We start from the raw sequence: 24,500 nt of genomic DNA, 5'->3' as shown, positions 1-24,500 counted from the left end.
TTATGCCCCCTTAAAAAAAAAAAAAAAAAAAAAAAGAGAAAGAAAGAAAATTCACTTTCAAACAAAGAAAAAAAAACCAACCCAAACAAAATTCACTTGCAAAGAAGAGCCAAAGCTGCATTTTCTGGGAGCGACCCACCAGCTTCTCCAAAGGCTCCGACGGCTGCGACCTCTCGAGACGAGGGGCAGAAGTGCCGCTGCTGGGGATCAGGGCTGCCGAGGCAGCTGAGGACCCATCCCCGCGACTCCCGGCTGGCCCAAACCCTCCACGTGTGCCCCGAGTGCCTATCTGCCCTGCTACAGCCCTCTCATACATCAATTCACACGTTTTCAATGAAAAAGGGCAGGTTTTGACCAGTCCAGCCTGATCAAGCACAAATTCACAGAGAATGCACTTCTGACCCAATTCTACTCAAACACCCAAGCTGATCTCCTGGCTTTTTGGCTCACACGCAGATAACATCAGATTTTGTTCTCTGTATTTTCTGTGCGGTTCTCCTCTTTCCAACTTCATTAACTTTCCTGGAGCAGCACAGGGAATAAGCTGGCTTGCAGCGTCACTGAAATATGAATGCATGCAGGCACAGAGTTCCCAAGCTGAAAAGAAACTCTCTTTGCTCTTTGTATTTGATACAGACATTAACCTTCTTGCAGAATATTTTGCCAGTCTGGAGGAACATAAATCAGCAGCAGCATAAGCCATGCGAAAGCATCGCAGTCCACAGCCTGGCCTGTCTCAAAGCCCGAGTTATCCACCCAAACTGTTCTTGGCTACACAAAAGCTTTTTCTTTCCTACAAGCATTATTTATTTCCCAGCCTCCCGGACAGCTGCATTGAGCAGATCTTATATTTATAAACATCCCAGGTTTACTGGGGTTAATTTTCTCTGCGGACACCTCCAGCTCCCAGGCCAAGCGTTAGCTCCAGGGCCTGTGGAAGTGTGATCCCCACTCCTAGGAGGGCAAAACCCTCCATCCTGCCTTGAATATATACACTTCAAAAAACCAGGATACTAACGTCTGTGACACTCCCTGACATTAATCCCAGCCTGGAGACTGGATCTGATGCCGCTAATCTACCTCCTCCCGTCGGCAATAGAAGGATCTTATGTGGATCTGGAAAACCAGCACCTTTACCCATCTCCGAGAGAAATGGTTGAACGTTGCTTCAGCATCACAAGCTTAAATTCAGCGTTGCAGTTGCTACATACATGTGGCCATTTTGTTCAGAGCTTAGCATCTCCAAAACCCCCCTTTTTGTTTTTTCCCCCCTCCCATCTACCCTCGACTAACAGAGCAGGAGCTGAACCTGGCATCTCTGGAGCTTCAGAAGCTCCGGGAGCATCACAGCCTCAACGCACACTCCTGAAACCAAGTTCACATGAACAGCAGCGGGACCCAGAGCGTGAGCCATGCTCTCGTCCTACCTCTGGGCAGGAGCGATGTGGAGCCCGCTCAGCTGGCCCGGCAGAGCCGACTCGGAGCCGCTGTTAGCATAGAGCCGGGTCGGGTGGTGGTGCTGCACGTTCAGCATCTGCTTGTTGTCCATGGGGCTGCCACCAGCCCCGTGGGGCGTCAGCCTCCTGCCCTGGGCAGGCCCATTGTCCTGGAAGAGAAGAAAAAAGCAGAAAAAAAAAAATGAGATTTATAGTTCTTAGTACGATACACATGGAGAGGCTGCGTTGGGACGTGCAGTTTGCAGTAATAATATTTTATATGTACTATGGAAAACAGAGATATGCAGCAGGAAAAGGAAAACTCAGGCTTGACCTGCAGTTAAATCTTGCTGAATCTGTGCAGCTTTCCTTGGGCTCCGACCAAATGAACTTGCCTGTTTCTCCACGGTGAGCCACTGCCAAGTATTCTGCACTTATTCTCCTGTAAAAGTATATTTGTTATTTCCGCTAAAGAAAGGCTGCGAGTCTGTTTCTCATTTCACGTTACATCACTCCAAGAGCACTTATCGCTCTCCTGACTTCGGGGCAATCACTCCTGATTTACATTAGCAAAACACGATAAAACCCAAGCTCTGCAGCTACACGTACAGGTTGGGCAAGACTTGAAGCCAAGGGGCCAGTCCTGGTATTTTCACTTACTTGCAACTACCCTCGTCCACAAAGATCCGTGTTCGTTTCGGGAGGTTTTCTCCCAAAATAAGATCAGTCATTAACAGTGCGAGAAACGCACTGGTCAAGGGTTTAGCTTGGTGTTCATATTTTCATTGGCTTTTTAATTCCCAAGGCAAACCACGGAAATCTTTTTGTTGTATGACCTCAAGTCAGGAACTCAGATGCCATCAAAACCCAAGTTTTCCATGTTATTTTACCTACATAAAACATTACCTATGTGTTCTTCCAAAGCTTTGTTAAGTCAGCCCCGTGCACACCCATAAATCCAACAGTACCTACTGCTAATCTTGCCACAAGCCACCTGAGCCAGGCTTTAGCTGCTCAGTCTGGGAAGCAACCAGCAGCCCCTTCCCCAGCGAGGGTCTAATTCCAGCTATCAGGAAAAGCAGCAGAAAGACGGACATAGCCTAAGGACACACACCGGCTGCTACTATTTCCAGCCACGCGAGTCAGAAACATGCCCATGCCGGTGGAAGAAAGAGATGCTTGTGTAAGAGGCTGTAATCTGTTTAACCTGGTTTAATCTGTTTAATCTGTTTCAGGGCAGATCCCCAGCGATGCTGCCTTACACCAGCTTTTCAGTAGACTGAAGCTGATGCAAAACCAAGCAGAAAAAGAAAACACCGTCCTGTGAACAAATAACAAAGTGCATATTGCGGGGCTCTAATACAAAGCTTGCTTTTGACTAAAATAATCCAATAAATACTAATTGGAAACAAATGTCTATCACTGGTGCATAGCAGAAAACACTGGTGCTCCCAAGCCTCGTAAAAATGAACAGCTAAGAGAAATAAAAACCAGATCCTGCTAGAAAAAGATCTTGAAAGTCTAATCCTTCAGTTCTTCCTAAGGCAAAACTCCCATTGATAAAAACCGGGCTTAATTAAGAACTGCAAGATGGTGCCTTTGAGGTTTTTTTCTGCCAGCAGCTGAAAAACTGCAGACTCCGTCAAGCTCCCGGCACTTCCACTGCCTCGAAAGCCCCGACGGCCGCCCTGAGCCCTCTCAGCACTGCTCCTTCCACACCGTGCACGCACACACACGTGGGGAAAATTGCTGCCAACATAATAACTTCGAATTATCTATTAAAAAAGGAATTTCGCTGCCAGGAATAATATAATTTTAACTGTTCCCCAATTTATATTCTTTAAAAAAAAATTACAACCAGGCTATGGGTTTCCAATTCCCAGATTTACATTATGATTTCAAGGGAAATAAAGAAAACACTTTCAACCGTGACACAGAGAGGAAAAGAAGGATCATAAACATTTCGGAGAAAAAAGCAATGGCCCATGCTGCCTGGCAGGCCAGAGTTATGCTTTTAAAAAGCCATTATCGTTAATTATCTGTGCATCGGGGCCCAGATGTGCACTTGGTCCGAGGGAAGCGGCGGCTGGGTCTCTGCCTGCAGAGAAAAGGGCAGGGTCCTCTGCTCTTCTCTCCTCCATAGGAGCCTCACAGGCTCCTCCATACCAGGGTCACCCAGACCCGTCACTGGGGAACACGGGGTTGGCGGCTATTTCTGGAATGAAAACCTCCTCCGTCCAAGGGCCTAGAGACCATGATCTCCACGGACTTGCTTCAATCCGAGGTACTTTGTAAAGCATTGGCCACTTGTTCCTGTTAAACTCAATGGTTTATACACCAAGAGCAAACGTTGCTATAAAGCTAAAACCCATTGCTTGGGCGTTCTCCAAAAGGCATGAAAGCCCAGTGATGGAAACAGGGTGTTTCAGAGCCCTCCCTGCGCTGCCGAGCTGCTCAGCGTCCCCGGGTGCCACCGGCTGCCAGTCCCTGCGGCAGGAGGATGCTCATGGTGGTGGCAGCTCACCCTTACGTCTGCTCAGCCGTGTTACAAAGCTACAGGTGACCCAGCAGCATCCATAGGGATCAACGGGCTCCTCCTGACGGACACCGGAGCGCTCCTGCTACCCCAACACCTACCAGACCAAGACCACGGAGATGAAGCAATGGATGTCCCTCAGCCTTTTCCACCAAGTTCTTTGCAGGCTTTGGAGCGCTGTGCTTCACGTCAAGGGCAGCTAATGGCTTTGTGGCAAACACACAGAAAGTATTTACCCCTCTGAGAGCACACCAGTCTTTGCCGTCCTTGCTGCTCTCAGTTTCTCTGCTACACAACTTCCCTGTTGCACAACAAGCTGTTCCCGGGACAGAGCTCAGTCTCCTTTTTCTCGTCTCAAAGGCTGTTTCAGCGTTTTCCTGTGAGACCTCTGCAAGGCTTCGCATTGTGCAAAACACTAATGCATCCATTCTCGGAAACCTAGAACCAGATGGATTTCTTTCCAGTTCTCAAATTCAAGATCAGAAAAAAATTTCCCCCTTTGGGACGTAATTTGCTTTTCTCTGCTGACTTTTTTTCCTGCTTTTTATGGCCTCTCTTAAATTAAGAGGGTTTGCAAACCCTTCCTAAGAGCTGGCCTGCAAAGTTTCACCGAGGAGAACTCTTTTAGCCTACGGAACAGAAACTCACAATCTGTTTTCTCACGCTTGCCTTCTAGGACCATCAATTACAAAGCGTAACCAACCTCCTGACACGCAGCGTTTGGAGCTCCTGGAGCCCAGGCCTCCCCACTCCTGGCAAACACGATTCATGCAGCCGTCCCACACCAGATAAACGCAGTGCAGAGCTTGAAAGGAGCTGTTTGAAGTCCCAATCCCAGGGAGCAGGTGGGTTTTGGGGTGGTTTTGCGTGCGGCTGCAGTACGAGAGGGTAGCACGATGTGCAGCAAGTGCCCTCAGCCAGTGCCCAGCCAGACTGACCTTCTCTGGTCACCACCTTGCTGGAGACCCCCAGCCTGTCCCTTCCCACCGGGGGGGGAAGAATAAGCAGAGGAAAAGGGATTATTTGGAAGAGAATGAGCCACCGCAAACAAAAAAACAAACCAAACCAAAACACCTGCAGCAAGCACCTGCCTTGGCTACCCCTTGCACGGCCTCATCAAACCACCTCCTCCTCCTCGAGATGCATTTATCAGCGTTGCACGAACGAGCCCGTGCCGTATCACGTACAGATAAGGGCTGCCCTTACTGATACAGTATTTATATCCCAAGGAACCATTTCCAGCAGAAGGAAAACACAACATGGCATATGGGACTGTTTCTCTTGGCAGGAGGCGCAGGAAGCCAGGGCAGTCGTATACCCACAGCTGCGGCAGGAGCAGCGCTGGCAGCAAGCAGCGCCTTGCCCCGAGCTGCCATAGGGGTATAAAGTGCCCATCAGGCACTTTGGGTTGGCTCTCGTGCCTGAGCTACTGCATTTCTTTCCACTGACCTTCGCACACTAATAGCCAGATGCCGTCAACTTTGCTTGCACTGAGCGGTGCCTCACTCTGTATAGAGCCTCAAGCACATTCTTGGGTGCCACTATTTATTAAGATAGGAGAAAAGAGAAATTTAACTGGTTTTCGGATGCCTGGCTCTTGTCCCCACCACACAACGCAGCATAGAGAGCACAAAAGGAACAATTTTCCTTTTATATTTAAGGGAAAGATGCTGAAGGACAGGTTGCTTGGATTTGATCCTGGGAATTCCTCAAAGAGCCAGAAATAGGGAGGGCTTTTTTTTCCTTCCTTCTTCTACAAGCACTTACTCAATTTCTAGCAAGTGCCTCTGTTCCATGCCTGCTTATTAGCAAATCTCTTTTCCCCCTATATCAGATGAAGGTATTTCATCCAGCTACAGCGTGAGGCCTGGACACAGCCAGCAGAGCAATGAGCACCACCAGCAAAATAATGAAGCTCAAATGCTTTTCACAGGACACGTCGTTTCCAGTTTCAGGAAACATATAGGGGAGCATTAAAGGAAGCAAGTTGAAGATTTCAACAGAAACACAAATATACTCCATGGCTTCACCATGCAGAGCTAACGCGTACTCTAGGTAACGGAAAAGAGGATAGGGCACAGCTGTGCCCCTGACTCCGCTGGAGTAGCTGAACTGAGGCACTTTCATCCCTCAGGATTTTTAGTCAAACCTGAAATAGGACAGAAGACTCAAAAATTGAAAACTTCTATCAAGCTAATCACTGCTGAAATAAGTGTTCCCATAAGCAGGAAAACATGCGGCCAACCAGGAATTTTGAAAAGGTTTGAAAAATCAGTCTCGGTCCCTGTCTCTTTTGGAGAGAGTTTATCATATTTTGAAACCACCTTTTGTAGAGTCAACGAAAAGCATAAGTCTCTTCAGATTTTTAAAATACATCACAGCGAGCACGCAGTTTCAGCTGTCTGCTTAACAGGAATAACGTTGGGATCCAAAGCTGGGAAGAGTTTAACTCATGGATTTAAACCTAAGCTCATCTCTTGGCAAGCAGAAGTCCCCCACGCTCGCTGCCTCGGTCGCTCTCAGCACCGACCGCCCTCAGCCATGCTCCTCAGGGCTGTGTTTTGCAGAGCTGCAGGAGTTAACTGCCCTTCGCACTCAGAGAATATGCTATGCGAGACACGATTTCTTAAGAGTTTTGGGAACTCGCATTTGTATTCTGATACACTTTGGTAAAATACATCCAACCTTACTTTCCTAAAGTTTGACTATTTGCTGCCTCAAGTTTTCTTATTCTTAAGGGGAAAAAAAAAATTTTTTTTTTTTTTTGGGACATTTTGCAAAATGCCCCATTTGTCCCTCCAGCCTTTTTCAACTACAAGTCTTTAGCTTGAGACACCACAGGTTTTAGACACAGCTTTAGAGAACATCAGACTTCATGTTCTGATCCAAAGCATTTAAAGTTCATTCACTTCACAGTGTTTCAAATTAGACCCTTAAAAGGCCAGAAGTACAAACAAAATAATTCATCTCATTTTCCAGACTATGAGACAGAAATTAAAACTGAAGATTGCTAATTTGAGAGGCCAACGTTGGCTCCTACAACCTCCGTGTAAGCACCTACACCCATGGCCTGATTTGGAAGGGCTTTGAGCAGCGGTAGCTTTAGCGTATCTGAGAAACCTTCCTTGGGAGCAGACCTGCCAGCTGCAGAGCCGAACACACCTCCGAAATTACACCTCCGAGCCCCAGATCCACCCTGGAGCGCACTTGCGCAGTGGTGGGAGAAGATCTGCAGGGACAGGACCAGCAGCAGCTCTGGCTCCCACTGGCACAGGCACCCAGCCGCTGCGGACATCGCCTGCAAGATGTTTATTTTCCTAAGCCCAGGGGAGCAAGCCCTGCTCTTCGTTATAAACACGCGCTGCATCAGACTTAAACAGAGCTGATGGTCATTAACGGCTTGGCTCAGCCGAAAGCAGTTTTCTGTCTGATGCACTTCAGATCCACTCTCTTCCTAAAACCAGAACATGATCAGTCAGCGTCAGCTAGACATTTACTGCCAAAATGCTGAATTAGGGATGCGGGCGTTGCTATTTGTGCACCAGAAGGTCAAAGCATCCCTCAGCCATGGGGTCACCTGGAAGAGGTACCTCTTGTGAGCACGCCCGGTTACTTGTGTCCTTCCTCCAGTGGCGGCAGGACGAGCCCAAGCGCTCTGGCTCCTCACCAGCGTCTGACTTCTCTCTCCCTCGCCCCGAGCTTGGGTAATCGAGCCCAGCTGTGTTCTGCAGCGTTTCTCCAACTGCCTCTGCAATATAAGGCTAAAAGCTGCGTCCCTGGCATCGGTCCCTCAGCTGCCCACCGTGGAAGAGAAGAGGGCAAGAGCACCCTTCTGCGGAACCGGGATAATGTTTGTATGTCGCTGTTATCATTATTAGGAGACCATCAGACCATTGGCCTCAATAGCTACCCCTGAAGGAAGGTCACCTTAGAGCAAACCCATCACGGTTCCTGCAAGGCTGAGCAGCAGTTTCAGACCCATCCCCACTGCACCTGCTGTCCAACGCGCCCAGACAGCCTGGTGATGGACTCCCCGGCTTCTCCAGTGGGCGCCTGGCACCGCTGGCTGCCCAGGGCTCAACGGGACTGGCTCAGACCTGGCAGCAAGAGAAAGGGGTAGGATATGGGCAAGGATTTTTTTTTAAAGCAAAGGTGCAACTTCTGCCCGGGGCTGCCTTTTCTTCTGACCCAAGGGGTACAGTCAGACTTCGACAACCTGATTCTCACCTTTCCTGGTAGAGGGCTTTTTGTGGGCAAAATTTTACTGCCTTCATTGCTGCAAGTCCTCTTTCATGCAAATGCAACAAGCAATTAAGCCTGAAGACAAATTCTAGCATACCCTGACACCAAGACGTATCCTAGCGTATCCCGACACCCTCAAGACTGAAATTCAACCTCTGCACAGCAATACAGTGATCCCTTCCTCTCCTCCCCCCAGCTTTCCGACAGCAAAGACAGTGCTTTGTCTCTGATAAACTGGTTCAAAAGTCCCAGAAATGGAAATTATTACCCTACAGAGGAGCTATATGGGATGGACGTCACCGTTTTCAGTTGAATGCAAATAACAGATTTACACCGTGGCCAGCGGCCGCAGGAGCGGGATCCATTCTCCAGCTCACTGCCTTGAAGGAAGCCCCGTGGTGAACCCTTATGTCAAAGGGCTGCCCCCAAAGCTGGGGAAAAAGGATGGATTTTAAAAGCTACACACATTTTAACACATATTTCCCTACGAGCACAGTTCAGATGTCCTGTCAAGATGCTGGCTTTGCACACTGCAATCTAACTTTAAAAAGCTCTAGTAAGTACGATCCCACTATTTAGTTCAGCTCAGAAGATAAGAAAAAAAGGTCAGGTGTAGTTTGCTGAAGCTGGATGAACAGAGCATGTGGGTTATTTTATGAGACGGATTTCAAATATTCTGCCAAGTTCCTCTTTCAGCATATACCACAGTCTGAAGAAAAACTTCATCCATCATGTCCTTCTTACTACACTCCTTTCACAGTCGTCAGCTAAACACCAAATTCCTTTTTCAGATCTCTCTAAGTAAGAGAGCAAACCCTTAAAATCATATGGTCTTTTAGTTAAAAGGCCGCAGACAACGTTCATGTGAAACGTGACTCAACCTGGAGCCTGGCCGAGCCCCAGCCCGCCTCTGTCCCCAGGACGGTCTGTACCCTGAGAAGGCACGGCTGTTGGTGCACAGCAGGTGAGATCTCGGGACAGGGGCTCAAAACGAGCCCCACGGCCTCGTGCCGGGTCTTGGACATGCTGAAAAACACCCACGGGTCATGTCGAGGCAGGCAGAGATGCAGCCCCTGCGAGCATTGCTAAGGTCTGCTCGGCTTTGTGTCTCGGACCCGGCAGTCAGGCTCGTTTTAAAGCGCTTATTTCTGTATTACATTCTGCAATTTCTGCCGAAACCCCTGCAAGCAAAAGCGTTACACAAAAGCCTCCACTGCTTTCTATTTAACTGTCGTTATGGCAGGGAGCAGGCTGAGGTCAGCCCCGCCATCTCCCATCAGTGCAAATTTCCAACCACAAAACCCTGTTTCCACAGGCAAAACACACATACCTTTACATACCGCAGCCTGGTGTTGTTTTTCAGGAGTAATTCTATAAACACACGACTCCAGGAGCTGGGGCTTGACCGAAAGCACTCGCTGCCCTCGCCCCGGGCACCGCAGAGCCGCCGGGGCTGGTGCCAGGCTGCGGCTCACCCTGCCGAGAGCATCGGATCAGGAGTGACAGCACCAGAGAGGTAAGAGCTGAACATTTCCTACTAGCTTTAAACGATGTGTCACTTTTGACAGGGTTATAGCAACCTCGAAAAGAGTCATCCGAAACATATTTCCATGGATGGGGAAGTTTCTAAACCATTTGTAAATGACGGTTGGGAATTTAACTTCCAGGAGGAAGACATCCACCCTTTTCTGTAGGAGTGCTCTCACGAGAAGAAGCTCTGTGATGTAAAATGAGGCATTATTAAAGAAAGTGTTTTTAGGGTAAGCTAGGAAAATATTCTAGCTCTATATTTGCACACGCACATGTTCTGCACCGTGTAACGTATAGCTTGAGGACAGCATACATCTAACCCAGGGACAATCTCTCGCAATTAGAGAGAAGTAGGCTTCGCAGACCCCTCTTAAAGAGCGAACACCTTTCCACCTTGGCGCGGTCACGCTGACGGCCACCGGCGAGGGTCTGATGGCTGCTGGCTCCCAATGGCTCAGCAAACAGCTTCACCCCCTGGGAGAAGCTACAGCCCTCATGCGACTTAAAGAGCTCAGGGGGGACTTAAGCTGCAATGCCATGACTTCATCCCTTAAGCTACCTGGCTCCCCAGCAGTCTCTCAAAAACCCACAGCAATGGAAAAACTACCCAAGATCGGCAAGAATGATTAAAATGTGTTTCCATTTATCTTGCCTGCTCCAGTGCAGAGGGCATGTTTTTAATATCAAGGGTGCAAGGGGGCGTTTAACAAGCAGACAGAGGAGGGCTTTGTACAAACTTATCTGTTTTATTAACACTTTCATAAAAAAGCAAGATAGCCGGGGATCATACGCTCTGCTAAACTGGAGGGCACAGGATATACTGCCTGCATTTTCAAAACACCTTTGGGCAAAGCTCTGCAGGAAAAGCCCTTCTACGCAGGCAACGTAAATACATTTGGACATGAGAGTAACTACTGCATTGCAGTAACACAATAAACTCTGTTACGGGCCAGGCTAGGCTGAGTATCTCTCCAGCTCTCACCGTCTTAAGACAACCTCAGTCACAGTTTCACATGTGAACAGAACTGATATTCATGATAAGTAATTTTAGAAGAAATTAGACTAGGTGAAGAAGCCTAAGAATAAAAGAATTTCTATGTATCCTATAAGTAGTATTTAACTTTCATCCATACAGGAAAACCTAATGACCATTAGCAGAAAATAAACACCAGTGAAACCTCAAGGTATTTTTGCAATACAGTAACACTGGATAACAAAAGGTAGAAGAGCCTTGAAATTTCCTCCTCTCTCCAGCAGCAGCACCAGCGCCCTCCTGCCAGAAGGCCGTCTAGCCATAGCTAAGCCCAACGACAGTCTAAACCCTCTAGAAAGGATTTTCTCTCTGCTTCCAAACGTTCAGGGTCACCTCTCCAGCCCAGGAGCAGACAGCTACGGCGCAGGAGAGCATTGCTCAGTGCAGGCACCAGGCTGATGCTCCTGCCAGTGCTCAGCCTCAAGCTGTCCCCGCCGTGCGCAGGCTGCTGTGCGTGCAGGGCCAGCCTCCCCACCGACAGAAAATAACGTCTACTCCAGAGAAAAACCACCATCACAACCAGTATCCACCCCGGCCTCCTGCCTGCTCCCCCTCCTCTTAGGGAAGATGCTGCTGTTTCCATTTCAGTGCCACCTGACCGAGCCGCCGTTTAATGCTACCGTTAAATCACTTTTCTCACCATCTGGCATTTGGCTTAAAGAACAAACCTAGTGAGCTTGACACTAACAGGCAATGTCCTGATTTCATCCTTTTCAGCTTACTGTCTCTCTCCTCCTCTTCCCAGTTGGGGGAATTGTTGCATTTTCAGGTGTTATCATATCATACTTTGATTTTTTTTCCATAACCACTCCCAGCAGCTAACAGAGAGAGACAAAAAAAAAAACAACCCCAAACCAAACCATCATTGGCAGCAAGCTAAGCTTCAGACTACAGAAATATTACGTGCTTAAACCCAAAAGATGCCTACTTCATCAGCGTGGCTTATCCAAACGTTTCTTTCTGTAAAAGCCAGGGTAAGGTACTCAAGAAAACACAACAAAAGCAATAAGATAATATTTTTGATTTTTATTTTGGAATGCCCCAACCTTTCGCTTTTACTCATTAATAAAGAAGATAAACTCAGCTTGAGTCAAAAACGTGTCTCTGGCTTTCCTGCTAACAAACAAGCCCTGGCAGTGCCCGCGGGACGTCCCAGCTCGCTGCAGCAGGAGCCCGCCGTTCCAGGGGATGGGAGGCAGCTGCCGCAGCCCGGCCCTCCCGGGCTCTCCGCACGCCCCGGCTGCCATTTACCCACCCCTCCCGCCAAAGAGAGTTTCGGGAACCGCTCCCTGCCCTCGCCCCATCCCCTTCACCCGCTGTGCTGGCGGCCGGTCCGCCCCGTCCCGCTCGGCTGGCTGCAAAGAGTCTGGGGGACCACAGCGAGCATCCCTCCCGCACCCAGCATCCCCCCGGCACCCCACCACTCGGGGGAGGGCTCTCCCCACACACCCTCACCCCAGCAGGTCAAACAAGTGACTGCAAAGAGCAATTCATTCATTTTAAGCGAGCAACAAGGAAAAATGAAATGGGGGAAGTTATTTTTCCCAATGGATAAGAACAGAAACACGGAACTACACGTGTGCTTCCAAACAAACACTCGCTATTTCTGAGTACACAAGTAGGCAGTTTCCTTACCTGTGTTAACAGAGTCACCACTGAAACTGATGTTATCGAGTAAAATAACATGGTATATCTGTGTCAGCTCCTTATCCAATGGCATTTTCTGTTTTGTCCTAAATCAACCCACGCTGTTGCCATTTCAGTACAGCTCCTATTTACCTTTGATGAGAACAAACTATTCAAGTTACCCGTACAGAAGAAAACACCATTTTGAAGTTTCCATCCCCATTTTTCCCCTTTTTCTCCCCGAGATTGTTTTTTCCTCTTTCATATACCAGGATTATTGAAGCCTGCTTAGTAAAGATGCTGATTTATAGAAGATGTATACAGAGGATTTCAGATAAAAGGTTATAGCTACAGCAGTTCGACACATTACAGTGGTACTGAGAAAATTCCTTTGCTTTCAAATGAATCAATATTGTATCACAGGAAAAAGAAATAAACACAAGTGCACACCAACTTGTGTGTAACCTCTTCACCCAGTAAATTAGATCAGCAGATTTTGGTGGTGTACAAACCCCCGACATTTGAGTGTGAAATGGTGCCCGAGTATCCGCAGTTCAAGGCTGAGGCCGCTTACAGCAGCCATCAGGACTCAGCATGTTTCTGCTATTAAATCAGTCCTCACACAACACGCCGGGAGTTCCCATGCGACAGGAACCCGCTCTCGTGCCAGGGCATTATCTCATCCTTTGTTTTCCCCGAAGTACAAGGCAGACGTTTTCCCCCCTCCTCCTGCCCCGAGAGCACTAGAGTCGATGCCCGCGCAAGGGCTGGTTTGATGGGGGAGCCGGGGGTGCCGGCGAGAGCTTTCCCAGGAGCAGCCGTGGCCCATCCCGCCATGCCGACGGGGAGGAAGGAAGGTCGGTCACCTTGGGAAAGGAAATTCCACCTCTCCAGGGAGGAGGCTTTAACCTCCGGTTCACAGAAATAAGTGTGGCCTATGCCATGCTTTTGCAAAGACATACATGGAAATTTCCTGCACGACACCAACCCACTGAGAACTTAAAGCAACACTCGGAGCCAATTAATCAAACGAGGAGTCATTCATCCTTAATTAAAAAAAAAGTAACGATAATCTGCTGAGACCAAAAATAAATAGGAGAATATTTAAGACGTTTTTAAAGCTGTTAAAATCAGGACTAAGGGACAAGTTAGCACCAAACCCCCCTCCCTGCTCCACTGCGGGACACCACTGCTGTCCCCAGGTGCCCAGAGCTGGGACACCAGAGGCTCAGACTCACACCTGAAGCCCACATGTGATTTTTTTTTAATATTTTTTAATTAGGAGGAAGTATGATCAGCAGTATAGTAGACTGACACTATTACGAGGTGGCTATTTCTGAGATCAGGGCAGGTACGAAAAGCTGACGGGAGCGATGCTGCAGTGCCCACGCTGCCTGGGGGACACGTGCAACAGGAGGCAGCAGGTCTTCAGCCAGGCACCAGAACGCGGGGTCACCCGTGCCCTGCCAGCCAGCGCTGCCTCGTCAGCCAGCGTAACGCTAGTCCTGCAACCACACAGACCAGAGACCATCCGGCAACAGTACTTTTAACGAAGCAGATCCGGGTATGTTTGCATTTCCATTGGCCTGACTTACGCGTAGCATTGGGTTTCTTGCGCTGCCTGGTTCAGGCTGCTTGAAGAGCTATGGTAGATGCGAGTTTGCCCCAGTTCCTCCTCTTCACCCCATCCTGGTTGGTATTTTCACATGGCAAGCTGCATGCCTTGCACCTGATTTTAGCCAGAGCAAACTAACATGAATCTCTACAGCCTGAGAATTTGGTGTCATAAAATAACACATTAGAGAAAAAAAAACCAAACAAGTGACAAGCAGAAACAGCCTTCTCGTCCTTTCTGTACAACTCCCCTGCACTATGGAAAGACCAGCTCTTCTCCACTGCTCAGAGCTCACCCCTCAGTCAGACGGTCAGGCTTGGAAAGCCGCTGCTCACCGGGCACAGCGCGAGAGAGGACCAAGGTGAGCGGGACCAGGAGCACCGACCCGCTGTCCCCATCCCTCCCCCCGAGAACAACAGGGGTGCCGCTCTGCCAGCTGGGTGGCACTGGGATGCCATTCCCACAGGGACGGGGCTGACGGCTGCCTGCGGGAAGTGCCTCTCCCTCTCCGGACAGCCGGAGGAAACCCAGCCTTTCACCCCACGTAGCTTATTTTAGCCAAGCGTCCAGGTTTGGGAGGACTTGCATCCTATTCCAGCTTTGGCTACGCACTGCCAATTTAATTTCTGCTGTAATTATTCTCACACCCAGACACTTGATCTACTGTCAATTAGCGCAGACGGGGCTCTACCCCACAGCCTGAAGCCCGTGTTTCCAGCCCCCCCAGGCCAGAAAGCTGCCAATTCTGGCAGTAGGGGAACGGTCAAGAAAACAAACATCCTCTCCTTTTATTAGCACCACATGGCGGTATTTTGACTAGCGAGCTCATGCTACAAGAAGCCAAAAGACAGTGGAACTTCCAGAAACTGATGGATCACCGCTCCCGCTCTCCCCATCTGCCAGGGATGGACGGCTGGGGCCGGTGCCTGCAGCGACGCCGACACCGGGCGAACAGCCGTTGGCAAAGCGAGACCGGAGATCCCAACACGTCAGCAGCGATGTCATGTCTGCGTGATAGGAATCCTGACTTCATGCGACGGCACTGCTGGCTGGAGAGCACCGAGCCACCCCGCAGCATCTCCGTGGGTCCCACCATCACCCCTGGAGAGCACCGAGCCACCCCGCAGCATCCCCGTGGGTCCCGCCATCACCCACGACCGGGTCTGACAAAGACACAGCCCTTTGCTATTTAGGATGCAAGTTTGAATGTCACTGAATTTGCATCCTCCTCTATAGACCCTTGCTGTTAAGGACAGACTTGTACAGCGTAACCAACTGATAACCAAAGTCTACTTTTTTTAAAGTATTATTTCATGAAGGTGACTCACTAGCATCCTGTTCAGTGTCATTTCTGCTAATTGTGAACAAGCAGCTCTCTCCACTTCCAGCTTCTTCAGCTGTGAGGGCAGTTATTCCCTGCAGTCACATCATTAAAGTTTTAATAAGGAGGATTGATCCCATTCTTGGTCTCTGAGTAGGGGTTTTCCACAAAGCTCAACTGACAAACCACAACAGACTTAGAAAGAGAGGAGAAGAGAGCTCATCAGCTGGTCCACACCTTCCAGGTTCTCTTGCATAAAAGACAACTGCAAGCCTCACTGCCTTCAAGACAAAGATTACACCTAAATAAACTAAAACATAATTATAGGGTACATGCTTTCCTAGAAATCACACAGATTTAGGCATTCTGCCTATGCTCAGACGTTTCAGGGCCTCTAGCAAGAATTACTGTAGTCACAAGTCAAAAGACTTTCAAGACATCTTTGCCCAGTACGATGGAAAAGTTGAGTAAAAACTGGAGGAAGGAAAGGCATGTGCTCCACATTACTGGAAAGGCCACTTGGGGTAAAACTCTCAAAACCCTTTTCAAGGACAACCCCAAACCTATTCTTGTGATTCGAGGGCAGAATTCCAGCAGAATTTTCCCCCCTGGTTTCAAAGCAGATTGCTTTTTTCCAGATGCGAGGAAGTGCACCTAAAGGCTGCACATTTTGAGCCAAGCTATTACTTTACAATGAGTTTTTTCTTTCTCACAATCTAATAAGTGCTTTTGCTACAGCGGCTGAATGAATACAGCACAGGACAGCCCTGGGTCATATGGCATCGCTCCACAGGGGACTCCAGCCATGACCGGGTTCTCCGCTCCCAGGGGATGGGATGCCTGCTGCAAGGGTCTGCACTCTAATCACCCTTAGTGTCGTGCAAGTCAGAGGACATCTGCAATAACGCAGGGGTTAGGACAGATGCTGGCACGTGTCCTGAGCAGTCAGCATGAACCACGCTCAAGGCACAGTCGGTTTGGGGAGGGTGAAGAGTCAACCAGCGCATCTCGGGTGCGACCACAGCAAGAGTACTCTAATGTGTGCATGGTACCTCCTTCACCTCCTCTCTGGGAAACGCAAAGAGCCATTAAGCAAGACGACGTGGGGATACAGCCACTGAAAAAGAGAGCAAGAGTAGGAACCTGCTGTCTGTACCTGCGTATTCTTGTTCGTATGCCTCTCTCGTTGCCTTGCTGCAAACACATCTGCTTTACCCACTGAGTACTCCCCAGATTTACACATTTTCAGTGTAGGTCTGGATTTAGGAAAACCCATCTCTACCCCCTCATTATATTCTATGTAACTGTCTAATTTTTGAAAAGTTCCATATGTAATATATATTAATAGTCAGATTCAAATCCAATCTGCATTAAACCTCAGAAATGTTGTATCTGGCAGTGGGACTGCTGCACATTTGTTCCTCATTTAATATTATTCATAGGGTTTTGGGCACATCAAAGTCCGTAAGAAAAAATATCTGTCAAAAAAGATTGCCGTAATTGATTAATGAAGCAAACATGGCCAGAACTCAAAGCCCAAGCACACAGATCACCCTGCTCTGTCAGTCAGCGCAGGGAAAGACGAGCAGACCCACAAGTCGCTCGTGTGCGATACCGGGGCGGGTTTGCCGGTGCTGCCATTCTGCAGTGCCAGCAGCTGCAAGCCCCTCTGCCCGCTGTCCCCGGGAAGGAATGCAAAATATTTGCAAATTCCACATGGCTGCAATGGCCAACAGATTCACAGGCGTGACTATACAGGTCCACTCTTCGTGGGGTTTGGAGAATCCCACCCCCGTCCTTGTCATTTGGTGGAGTCTCTGCTGCCAGTGCTCTCTCCCCACTCCTCACTGAAGGGAAACGAGGCCAACACCACTCCTCGTAGCACCATCCCACCCTCTTCCACTCTTGCAGGTCTTGTATTCCCTCTGGACTGAGCCAGGGGGGAGCTGTGGGGGGACCTTGGGACCCTTGTCAGGACACTCAAAGAGCCAGCTCTAGGAATGAGCAGCAGAGCTAAGCCAACAGCATCTGCACGCGGGCACTTTGCACATGCTGGAGAAAAAGTTCTCACGAAACAGCCCATAACACAAACAACCTTTGTGGAGAAGGAAACCATATGAGCAATATTTGAAACACTCACCAACAGCACAAGAGTGCTCCCGCGTTGCTGTGGCAATCGCAGGATTTTTTTTTGTCAGCCTGAACTGATGTACTTTTCTTTTCCGAAGCTTGCAGGCAGCTCTGGTGCCTCTGCCACTGCTCTGGGAGGGGCTGGCCAACCTGCAGCAGTGAGAAGTCTCAGCAGGCTTCAGTCCTGCCATCCACTACTTCATGTGCCCTGGGAAAGCTTGCAGCATGTGCATCAGCTCAGCACCCATCTGAGGAGGAGCAAGACAGCAGGAGGTCCCCCCCTGCCCCATCCCCTCCTCCTGATCTCCTCCTCATTCCCCAGCTACCTCTACAGCAGGCATCATGGGCCAGCACATCCAAAAACCCAACAGTCAGGTAACTTGGAGGCAGAAAGGGAGGAGCGAGACACCGTTCCTCTTCCCTTTGATGAGCCAAAGGAGAACGAGAGTCATCTTCGACCTCGCTAACAACCTATGGGTACGGAGGATGGAGATCTGTTCAGCTCCATCCACTTCCCAGTAGCAGGCTGCTGCTGGAGACGGTGCTGCCCTCGCCCTGGCTCTCGGAGACCACAGGGTGGGAAGGCAGGGCGGGCTGCAGGCAGAGTGCTGGCAGGAGGGTCTAGGGAAAAAAGCTGACAACAGAAGGAAGAGACAAGCTGCAAAACTGAGAGAAGGAAGAGAAAGGAGTGAGACGCCGGGGGGGGGAAGACCATTAAAAAGAAACAGCAAACCAAAACAATCCACCACCATGTGAAGTGAATCACCGCCACGGGATTAAGAGGGTGCGGTGGATTTTGGAAGCAGCCAAGACGGAGGCACGGCAGCCAAGGCAGGTGCAAACAGACCCCGGGCATGCTGTGCTCTAGGAAAGGCAGGCATCGGGCAGCGCCCTTAGGAGGGCTTCCAATAGCTCCATCAAAATAATGCTGACCCCAAGCTTGGTCACTGGCCTTGAGGGGGGTCTGGTGCTGGGCGCTGCCCCCTCCGCAGAGCTGCCCAGCCTCCTCGTGCCACTGGCAAGCCGATTCAACAAAGCCTAACTTGGGCAGAGGGCAATTACAGAGCTGGGTTTAAGCCAGATCGGTTCAGGGATCCGGTTCACCACAGGAGCCTGGGCTTTACCAGCAGCAAGACCTGCATGGAAAAGTTCAACAAACATGATGTTTTAAAACCACACGTAGAAACTCAGCCTCTGAAAGGACTGCAGGCAGAGCAGAGGGCTTTCCAGATTCCAGACATGGATCTCCTCTCCCCAGAAAAGCAAGCTGGAAGACCAGCCTGTGTGCAGGGCTGCCGCTGCCGTACCTGCGGTTCCGGCTCTATGTTGATCCGGTACGCTTGAGCCTTGCCATCTTCCAGGACAGGGGGTGACCAGGTCTTCCCTTCAGCTCTGCAATGGGAAATTAAGTAAACTCAGCTTAAATTGCTCTTAAAAAACCCCCAAAAACCCAAACAACAAAAAACCAGACTTATTAAAAAATAAACAAACAACAAAAAAACAACCCAACTCAAACACATACATAGTATATAGGCCTGCCAGAGAATGAATATATATATATGTGTCTAAAATTATCCTCAGAAATAGTACAGTGGTAAATAGAGAAGATGCCAGTTCCATGCTATTAAAACCATGAAGCTCAAAACCATTCTTGAACTATAGGCCCCAACTTAGTGTGGAATTTAAGATACAAAATTTCAGTTCAATAAATCAGTAGACAGGCTTGTGGTGGTTCTTGTTTTGCATATTCCTGGCTTTGCCCCTTTATTCTGGCCCTGAATCCTGAAATGTATTCTGTTTGTGTGTGTGTGTGTGTGTGTGTGTGTGTGTGTATATATATATATATGCGCATTCCCTGGCAGGCCTGTATACTAGACCACAGCAGGAATTATATAAATGCCTTTCAGGGAGAAGGCTTACGTGACCCTGTATGAATCATCTTGACCCTTTCAACACAGGCGCTGGATAGAAAAAGTCCTAAAAACAGTTTCCATTCACGAATGCATCTTCAGTCCTGCCAAGCCAGAGCAGGACGCTGCCACTGTCCAAAGATTTTCCATGTGCCTGACCATTTTTTTCCCCCCAGAGGTGGCTGGGGGCATGGCTGGGATGCCATCGCCAGCGTGGCTGTCCTCTCCAAGGCTCGGGGCATGAGGGAGCTGCAGGGACCCGGGCAAGGTCCAGCAGGCACATACACAGGCTTTTCTGGATGCTAAGAGGTTGAGTTGGGAGATGGAAACTGCATGAAGTACAAGATAAAGTTTTCAAATACAAACTATTCTGTTTATCATCACAACCTGCATATGCACCACTTAATGAAAATTAGGTCTTGTTCTGACAGGCACAGATCACTCGCTGAGGCCAAGCATCCTTCGTCGGACTCTGGCCCCTGCCACATACCACATTCAGCTTTGGTTTAATTATCTGCAGAGTCCAAGTTTGAAAAATAAGGAGCACGGTTTTAAGCCAGGAATTCTTGAGGTGATTTTTTACTTTTGGTATTTTACATCTAAACCAGTCAGCATGCATAGAATCATAGAATCATTAAGGTTGGAAAAGACCTCTAAGATCATCAAGTCCAACCATCAAACCTACCTTTCCAAATTCAGGGTCTGATCCAAACCCCATCAAAAGCAAAGACTCCCACTGGTTTTAACGCACTTTGGATTAATCCCCTGAGGATTTAAGCCTTTTTTGTTCCAAACCACTACTTAGCACTACCATCACAGCTCTTTCAACTGGGAATAACGCACTTCTTCTCATAGCTAGATGCCTTGTTCTGATAAATTCTCTTTACTGTAATTATTTGATTTTAGGCTGGGACAATTCACTTTAAGTCGGTCTTTCCAACTGTTTTCAGTGGGACAAAGGAAACTGTCCTTCCCAGGAATGGCAGCATTCCTAGCAATTCCGACTCGCTTTTTGCCATGATCCAGTGCTGTGTGTATTGCTTCCACACTGAGAACTTCATTGGAAGGCCCAGAACAATGGAAATGCCTAATTACATTGGCAGAGATCATCATTATTATTCCCGTGCTTTTTCCCCTGCATTGAATCAGGCTGATGTGTGCTCACACTGCCGCCGAGAAGGGACAGTTACGACATTCCCCTTTGCTCAGCTCTAGAGCCCACGTGCCAGACACAGCTTAAAGGATCCCTGAAGACTTCAATTTGCCAGTAAATAAGAACTGAGATTCAGAAAGCGATTCCGATTGCAGAAGGTAAGAGCGATAGCAGTAAATCCGCTCTGCGTTAAGCTACAGCATTCGGCCAGCACTTTCTACTTGGGAGTGTCCCAGTTCCCCACGCCCCTAAACGAACAAAGCTCACACCGTCTGTACCACAAAGCAGTTAAACTTGTGTTTTCCAAAAATCATTACAGGCATCCTCACACTTAACGAAAGACACGGCCAGACTTAGGTTTGCATGTAGAAGCCTATTTATAGTTAGTGCTTTTAATGATTAAACTCAAGGCTTCACCATCAGTTCTTTAGAGCGACCAAAAGTTCTTGGTATAAGCAAGACAACCTTGTACAGCTTCCAGCGATGGCCCAAGCAAAGCCAGGCTCACCTCAGCCACAGCTTCCACTTGAACTACTCTGAAATTAAGCTGATACGGCACAATTTAGGTTCTATTCGGCACAATTTAGGTTCTATTCGGCACTTTTAAAGGCAAAGCAAAGGAGACTGGGAGAAACATCAGCTTCACCAAAGAGAAATGCAAATTGCATGTTTGATGAGCATTTATGCTTACACAAGGAGACTCCCTCTTTTCCACAGGAGCAGCAGAATATGAGGTAACCTGAAATAATTAAGAGGTGACTGCCCAAGAGTGAGATGCCACGGGCAACGACTGCAGAACGGTTGATGCTCTGAGCTCACGGCACAGTCCCGGCTGCGGGAACTTCCACCCCCATGCCCACATCCCTGGCAGGACCAGCAGCAGAGGGGGTCCCCCTGCAGCCTCCCCCTCCCAAGACAGGGTTGACGAGCAAGCCCTGGAGCAGCGGGGACCTGGGGGTCAGCACGGCCACCCCAAGCCACCCTGGCAGCAGGTTCACACTACCAACAGTCAGAGCTTTGTGTTTAGGCAACAGCAAAAACTAATCACACTTTTCTAATGTAATGGGCAAGAGATCAGACATCGCGCTCAAATGTTCCGAGTCATTTAATTTACGGCTCAAGGACAGGAAAAGTGTTTTCAGATGTGTTGTAGGGGATTAAAGTCGGCTATGTGGAAATCATTACCCTGCACTAACAACGCTCCATTTTTTTAATGGCTGCTAGGACAATCCTAAGAAAAATAACTTGACCTAGGTTAGTGCTAGGCCTTCAACACAGGGCTTCGTGGGAAACAGACCCATTAACAAGACATAACTAAAAAAAAAAAATAAAGTTGCAGACACCTTTTATCCCACGATTTGTTTTCTAGAAGACTCAACATCATTCTCCAAAGATTACTTGCATATGCTCACATATTTTACCAAGCTATTTTTTCACCTGGTAATGATCTGCAAGACTTGCTCTCTACATTTGTAGAGCTGCTTTTAAGTTGCAAGAATTCCTGGGTCTTACTGAATTTCTGATTTCTCCATCCCCTTGTAAACCAACATTCAGCACTTGGGAAAGTGCCAGACCGGACCCGGGACGCTGCCATCTGCTATTGTGCAGTTGCGCAGGCGGGAGCGGGCGACAGCTATGCAAACCTCCAGAACAACCCTGTCACTGTATTTCACCCCAACCTGTATAGTCCCTTCGGGGGGGTGTGTGTGTGGTGTGACTCCAGGTTCCTGCCCATCTCCTGAATACTATTCACCTCCCATGATGGCACATCACTACAGTCACGACTGATTTTTATCACTGACATGGCCATTAGCCTTCTAAGAGCTGGACTGAGTCTAGAAGCAGCTACAGCTGCTAAGTCCCCAGGACTGTGACCCTCGCCGTGATAACCATAAGGTGATGGATCCGTCCCTGCAGCCTGATGTGCCCCTGCAGGGCTTTCACCTGCCGTGCAAGGTGGGCAAGGCTTCGCACAGGCTGGTGAACAGGCACAGGAGCTGAACTCAGCTGAGCACCCCGATGGACCCAGCTCATCCAGGTACGCGAAGGAGAAGCTGCGGGATTTCTCCTCCGTCATTCCTCTCGGCTGAAACCATTGCTGTGTATCGAGGCTCTGGAAAGCTGCCGGTTTTCCCCTCTGTTAGTCCTTGAGGAGCTCCAGAGGGGAAGCTGTGATTCACTTTTTCAGTTGTACTTTTACTGGAAACTTGAGAACATCACACACTGTCATCCTTCCCATCTTCCAGCAGTGTGCCTGTGCAGCTCGCAGCAAATGGACCCCGACAAAACCTCCACGAGCTGGGGGAGGCGAGAGGGGGGACTTGGAAGAACATCAGCTACGTGAGGTTCCAGGGACTTCCTTGGGCACCAAATGCATACGTTTTGTGGCTAAATACCAAGATCTCCATACCATGTTTCTGTGAGTAATAATTCACGGGGCTGCTTAACACCCAGGATCTTCTCCAGCCAGCTGCCACATACCTGCCCTTACCCTCCCTTGCAGATGCCAGCAAGGCAGGCGAAGCAGACCCCGTGCTACCTTGGCTTAGGATTCAACAGCTGGGAAGATGACGCTGAAATAGGCTGATTTATCATCAGGGCATCCTGAACCGTCCCGCTAAATCTTCATCAGCACCATCACCGCCTCCCCCCGCAGGCCCGGTGCAAGGCACTGCTCCAGCCTTACTAAGCCCACTTGAACTCCTGGCCTCACATTTCGGAGCCATTAACCACGACCTGAACGCCCAGCCCTTGCTACAGGAATGCCTAGGTAATTCCTCACACGTTACGTTAGTACCCACATGAGCATCGGTTACGTAAATCGACCCCTTTCATGAGCTGATGAGGATTTTCCGCCGCTACGTTTTGGAACAGAAGGGCTACTGTGCTGCTTTGCTTTCCACGGTACCGCCGCCCAGAAACAGTCCTGCACATCTCGGGGCAGAAGGCGACCTGACAAAGCCGGGACAAAACACTCACTGACTTCACTGGGGACAGGGGTCTAGCCAAGAAAGGCATGAGAGAATGGGGGTGCGAAGAAAGAGGGAGAACCACCCCAGGAGCACTTAAAGTCCCCGATAAAGGACAGAGTAGAGATTTTAAAAAAGGAAATACATGTTAGTACAGCCTGAGAGTGGGTGCAGCCTCACAGATATCATGCTGAGCGCGCCCTGGATATCACCAGCTCTGGGCTGCAGGGGACACAGGGGAGCCACGGCCCCAACACACTTAAAGCTGCAACATCCCCTTCCCAGCAGTCTTCCCAATGCGGGCTTGGGGCCAGCTCCTCCAGGAAGGATGCAGCACAAGCCTTCATGCTCCCAGCTGGCAGATGACAAAAGCTTCTGAGAAAGCTTTTGGGCTCGCCTTTCCCCTCTGGCACAGATGGGCAGGTCTGGACAGTGCTGCCAAGGACTTTCCAGCAGTGTGCGTCAGCAAGAACAGCATCGGTGATGCCACGAGTCTCCTGTCCAGCACCCGAGGTCCTTTGGGTGCTCAACCCTCTGTTCTCAAGCAGTGGTTTCAGCAAAGCACAGCTCCAACCCAATTTTATGGCTGCTTTTATTTGAGGCATGACCCGATTTGAAGTAACAAGTCTTCCCTAACAACCAGGGCCATAACCATGAGAGATGTTAACGATCAAAGGAGCTGGGAAGGCTTTCTTTAAAAGAGAGAAGAAAATACACAGTAGCATGTAAGCAAGAACAGGGCAAGCGGCACTGCCAAGCTGGTTATCTCTGGACCGTAGACTTCTTGTGTGCACTTGCCTGGACGCTGACTGCCTTCCAGGATAAGAAAGGGAGAGAAATAATATTGATTTTAATGTGCAAGTACTTGTTCACATGAACATACATCACTACAGAGAATCCAGACGCTATTTATCAAGCCTGCAATTATCTTGGTTTGTGTTGCTGGATCCTTTGTTACTGTTAGAATACAAAATAGCTTTTCCCACCCAAGGTGACCAC

The 24,500-nt window shown here is 49.1% G+C and overlaps 1 protein-coding gene across 1 annotated transcript in view; it reads right to left on the bottom strand.

Moving 5' to 3' along the window:
• PDLIM4 (PDZ and LIM domain 4) overlaps nucleotides 1-24,500 on the bottom strand; it is a 60,998-nt gene that overhangs the window by 9,321 nt on the left and 27,177 nt on the right. The window contains exons 3-4 of the mRNA XM_009285938.2: nucleotides 18,777-18,861; nucleotides 1,428-1,606 (exon numbers count right to left, since the gene is read on the bottom strand). Of these exons, the coding sequence (XP_009284213.2) occupies nucleotides 1,428-1,606; nucleotides 18,777-18,861 (264 nt within the window). The remainder of the gene's footprint in view (nucleotides 1-1,427; nucleotides 1,607-18,776; nucleotides 18,862-24,500) is intronic.

This window comes from Aptenodytes forsteri, unplaced genomic scaffold (genome assembly GCF_000699145.1).
Source record: "Aptenodytes forsteri isolate BGI_AS27 unplaced genomic scaffold, ASM69914v1 Scaffold54, whole genome shotgun sequence".
Lineage (NCBI taxonomy): Eukaryota > Metazoa > Chordata > Aves > Sphenisciformes > Spheniscidae > Aptenodytes > Aptenodytes forsteri.
This window is presented reverse-complemented; position numbering and strand designations above follow the sequence as displayed.